Raw genomic sequence first — 4,611 nt, 5'->3', positions numbered from 1 at the left:
TTTCACTAAGTCCTTAACGTTCACCTCTCTCTCCCTCCCTCTCTCCCTCTCACCTTGCTCTCTCTCTCTCTCTGTACATTTCTCTCTCTCTCTCTTTCTGTGTCTCTTAGTCCGTCTTGGCATGGCAAAAGAAAATCATAAATAGTATGGCCTTATTTTAAGGTATAAGACAAGCTAAATGAACATAACCATTGTCTAAAATTGCAGACCTAAGTGATGCCAACCATGCAGCTCTCCCCCCCCATTCTCTCTATCTCCCTCTTTCTGTCTGAGCTTTTCTAAAATGTAATATCATTGTTTATAAACATGTCTAATCCTTCTCTTAAATAGAAAGTCTCCACCTATAATGACATGTCCACTTGCTGTTTCTTCCTTACCTAAGCCATTCCTTGATTTGTTTTGACGCCAGTAAATAAGGAAGGCTTTACAGGCAACTGTATTGCACTGCAGGTATGATTGAATAAAGCACTCGTTTTTTCTCAGCTCTCAAAGTGATATTTGCAGCTTGGACAGTTATCTAACAGCAACGCAAGATTAACATCCAGAGCCTTCATTCAGCGTGCTCTTTTGTCATCTCCCATTTTCTCCCAGAAAATGTGCTTTTAGTCGTCTGATAAGGCATGGCAGCTCAGTTCTCTTCCTTATGTAACGTATATGGTAGAGAGAAAAGCTTATGGAAATTACATCTCAATTTCCATATTGCTCACTGGGTGGACAGAGGCTTCTGTCTTTGTTGGTTCGGCTGCCTGGACGGCGCTGTGTGTGTAAAGCTACTGTACAGACATGAAGTGGTTCTATTCTACCCTATTTGAGTAGGGTAATGCTCACCCACAGCGTAATGGAAAAATGAACAGTGCTGGCGGATGACACTGCCATATTGAGATGGCTGTGATGGCCCCTGGGCCTTTGCTCTAACATGGGTCCTGGGTCAAGGAGATCAGGCAAGGTTACATGGCACACTAACCAACACTACACCACTGCATAGGGCAACACTGAGACCAGTGCTCTGTCAAACCAGATGTGCCCCACAAATCTGCTCCACTTCCTGCTTTATGTTCATTAACCACAGAATGGTGAACATTACTGTTCCCTCCCTGTGCAACACAGGGTACACCTTTCTGGTTTTCAAAACCACATTTTTTAAATAATCATCCCCTGTTTAAGGTGTTATGTCAACTGAATGTGGGATAAAAAAAATGTGTTCTATTCATTTTGTGTACAACTAATGATGTGTAAGAGACAGCAAAAGGGGCAGATAAATTATTTTTGTTAATGAGTGAGAGAGAGGGTGAGAGAAAAGGGAGATAAAAAGAGGAAGAGATTGAGAAAGAAAGAAAGAAAGAAAGAAAGAAAGAAAGAAAGAAAGAAAGAAAGAAAGAAAGAAAGAAAGAAAGAAAGAAAGAAAGAAAGAAAGAAAGAAAGAAAGAAAGAAAGAAAGAAAGAAAGAAAGAAAGAAAGAAAGAAAGAACAAGACATGGATAATGGTTAATGTGTTAATGACAGAAAAGAGGGGGAAATAAGGAAAGATAGAGAGGGACAGGCTACAATAGATACAGACCTAATGAATTGGATTTGCCCAATCCCATGTCCATGTGTCTGGTTAGAATAGGGTGTAGTTGCCCTACATTCAGCCAGATGCCATCAGCATTACAACACAGTAGCGAATCAGCACTGATGTAGGATACATACATGCACACACACACACACACACACACACACACACACACACACACACACACACACACACACACACACACACACACACACACACACACACACACACACACACACACACACACACACACACACACACACACACACACACACACACACAAAACGCCGACAGGCTTTGATATGAAGAGTCAGTTCACACACTGTTTCACACACAATGCACACACACACACACACACACACACACACACACACACACACACACACACACACACACACACACACACACACACACACACACACACACACACACACACACACACACACACACACACACACACACACACACACACACACACACTATGTACTCATATAAATTGATATGATAAGATGGCAATGGGTCAGACAACACATTCTTCAATATGGAGGAAACATTCAGAGCCATGCTGACAGAAATGTTGATTTAGGAATTGAGGAGCATGTTTGTCTGGTCCATAGATGCATTTCATATCTTATCTGATTAATTCAATGTGGGGAAATAAAGAATATATCAAAAACAGGCCTTAATAGAACGCTGAGTGTAGCTCTTACCGTCATGTCTCATCATCTGGCTTAGTGATGGGCTTTGTGGCCTATCCTTACTCTAACATTGTAGCTTTTGTAGCTTTTAGATTCATTTCTTCAGACTGAAGGAATTTTTTCCCATCTCACCCGTGGGCGTGGGTCCAAGCCGCCTCATCCCATTGTCAGAACACAAAGACTTTCTAACGAGCACTAACAGTCTGAAGTGACAACTGCCCCAGTTCTTATCAGACAGCCATTATTGCATGAGACAATCTGAGCCCAGACAAGCATGGCAAATGAGCGTGGTTACTATTTCATCGGATGAATCTCAATCTGAGAGTTTGACAAGCAAATATGAATTACACATGAGAGAGAGAGAGAGTCAGAGTGAGAGTGAAAGTGAGAGTGAGAGTGAGAGAGAGAGAGAGAGAGAGAGAGAGAGAGAGAAAACACTAAAACCCTTTCTTTCTATATATCAAACAAAACAAACAGCCTGATAATAACCCATCAACAACACTCTACTATACTGCACTCCTGAGTGCACAGAGACAACACTCACCTACTCCAAGCTGCTCAGGGGGCAGGCACTCAAAGGCATAACTCCTCTATAGTCCACCAGCAACAATGTGAGAGAGCATAGGCAGGTGAGAGAGAGGGAATAGTCACTCTTCTCCACAGAAAACAAGAAAGATGGACAGTGTGGAGGAAAGAATGAAATTAAACAGCAGTATGTATTCAGCTCTACAGTTTCACTGCAGCACGCAGTATGATCACAGAGCTCTTTCCAACCACTCTGACGCTGAGCGCTTTTCCAGCCCCCTCTTCCCTCTCCTCCCCCTCTTCCCCCTCCCCCCTCTTTTGCTCTCCCAATCCCTCACTCCCTTAATCCCAATTTCCCCCCCACACCCATCGCCCAACCTCCCGTCCCAGGATGATAATCCCCTTCAGATATTCCCAGCCACGAGCCCGGCACAGTCTGCACACACACACACACACACACACACACACACACGTAACACACACACACAGACACGACATACACACATCTGTATGCACTCATCTCAGCTCCCATGGATATAGCTACAATCATATATTTAAACACTCGTCCATACGGTACACACATACTGTAACACACATACTGTAACACACATACTGCAACACACATACTGCAACACACATACTGCAACACACATACACAGATATAGAACGGCGAAATGGTCCACTGACCGGTGGTGTGTTGTTGGAGCAGTTGGGAATGTGAGGACACTCTCAGATGCTTGGTCATCCCCAGCTCCTCCCCCAGTAGATAATACCAGCCTTTGACCTCCTACAGAAGATAACACAACACGATAACAACCACACTGTTAGAGTCAGGAGGACAGAGGGAAGGAAGGGAACGTGTATTTGCATTTGAAACAGAAAGAGAGCTGTCTGGGTTAGAGGCTATTCTGGCTGGGGGACTCACTCTAATATAGCAACGGTCATTGAAGTAAAATAATAAAAAAATATATATAAAGATTAAAAAACTGGGTGTTATTTTAGATTCTGAACTCAGTTTGGAATCATATTAGGAATGTGACCGAAATTGCTTTTTACCACCTAAGGAACATTGTCAAGGTGCGGCCGTTTCTCTCTCAGGCTTCCAGAGAGACTCATCCATACTTTTATTACACGCGTGCTTGACTACTGTAATGCTCTCCTGTCTGGTCTACCCAAGAACGCCATTGGTCAACTACAAAACATACAAAATGCTGCAGCACGGGTACTGACCAAGACCAGACAGAGAGCACACATTACATCTGTTTTAAGGTTTCTGCACTGGCTGCCTGTGAGTTTTAGAACTCATTTGAAGATTCTTCTTCTGGTTTTTAAATCAATCCACGATTGTGCACCCCAATATATGTCAGACATGATTTTAAGAAATGTACCCAGTAGGTCTCTCAGTTCCTCTGGCACTGGCCTTTTAACTATCCCAAAGCCTAGAACCAAGAGGCATGGAGAGGCAGCCTTTAGTTACTGTTCCCCCATCCTCTGGAATAGCCTGCCAGAGAACCTGAGGGGGGCTGAAACTGTGGATATTTTTAAAATAGAACTTATTAAAACACACCTTTTTAGCTTTGTTTTTCCTTTAGGGTGCTTTTTAGTCGTTCCGCTTTTATTGTTATTCTTTAGTTTTTTATCCTCTTATGTTTGTTGTTTAGTAAATATTTCCATAATAATTTTCATTTTTTTTGTAAAACACATTGTGCTGCATTCCATGTTTGAAATGTGCTTTATAAATAAAGTTTGATTTGATTTGATTCAAAAGGTTTTAAAAACAATTATAATAAATGCAACAGTTGGACAATGTATGAAGATACTCCAAACTTTTTGATT

The 4,611-nt window shown here is 42.1% G+C and overlaps 1 protein-coding gene across 2 annotated transcripts in view; it reads right to left on the bottom strand.

The window, feature by feature from the left end:
- Positions 1–3,554, bottom strand: part of LOC106563272 (regulator of G-protein signaling 3) — a 199,960-nt gene extending 196,406 nt beyond the window's left edge. Inside the window, exon 1 of one of the 2 annotated variants that reach the window (XM_014128717.3) lies at positions 3,463–3,554. In XM_014128717.3, coding sequence (XP_013984192.2) covers positions 3,463–3,520 — 58 coding nt within the window. In that variant the 5' untranslated portion in view covers positions 3,521–3,554. Of the gene's footprint in view, positions 1–2,794; positions 3,037–3,462 lie in introns of those variants that run through there. The other variant, XM_014128719.3, reaches the window with a different exon arrangement.
- Positions 3,555–4,611: the final 1,057 nt, after the last annotated feature.

Source organism: Salmo salar, chromosome 11 (genome assembly GCF_965601325.2).
Source record: "Salmo salar chromosome 11, fSalSal1, whole genome shotgun sequence".
Classification (NCBI taxonomy): Eukaryota; Metazoa; Chordata; class Actinopteri; order Salmoniformes; family Salmonidae; genus Salmo; species Salmo salar.
The sequence above is the reverse complement of the archived record's forward strand: the minus strand, read 5'-3'. Positions and strand labels throughout refer to the sequence as shown.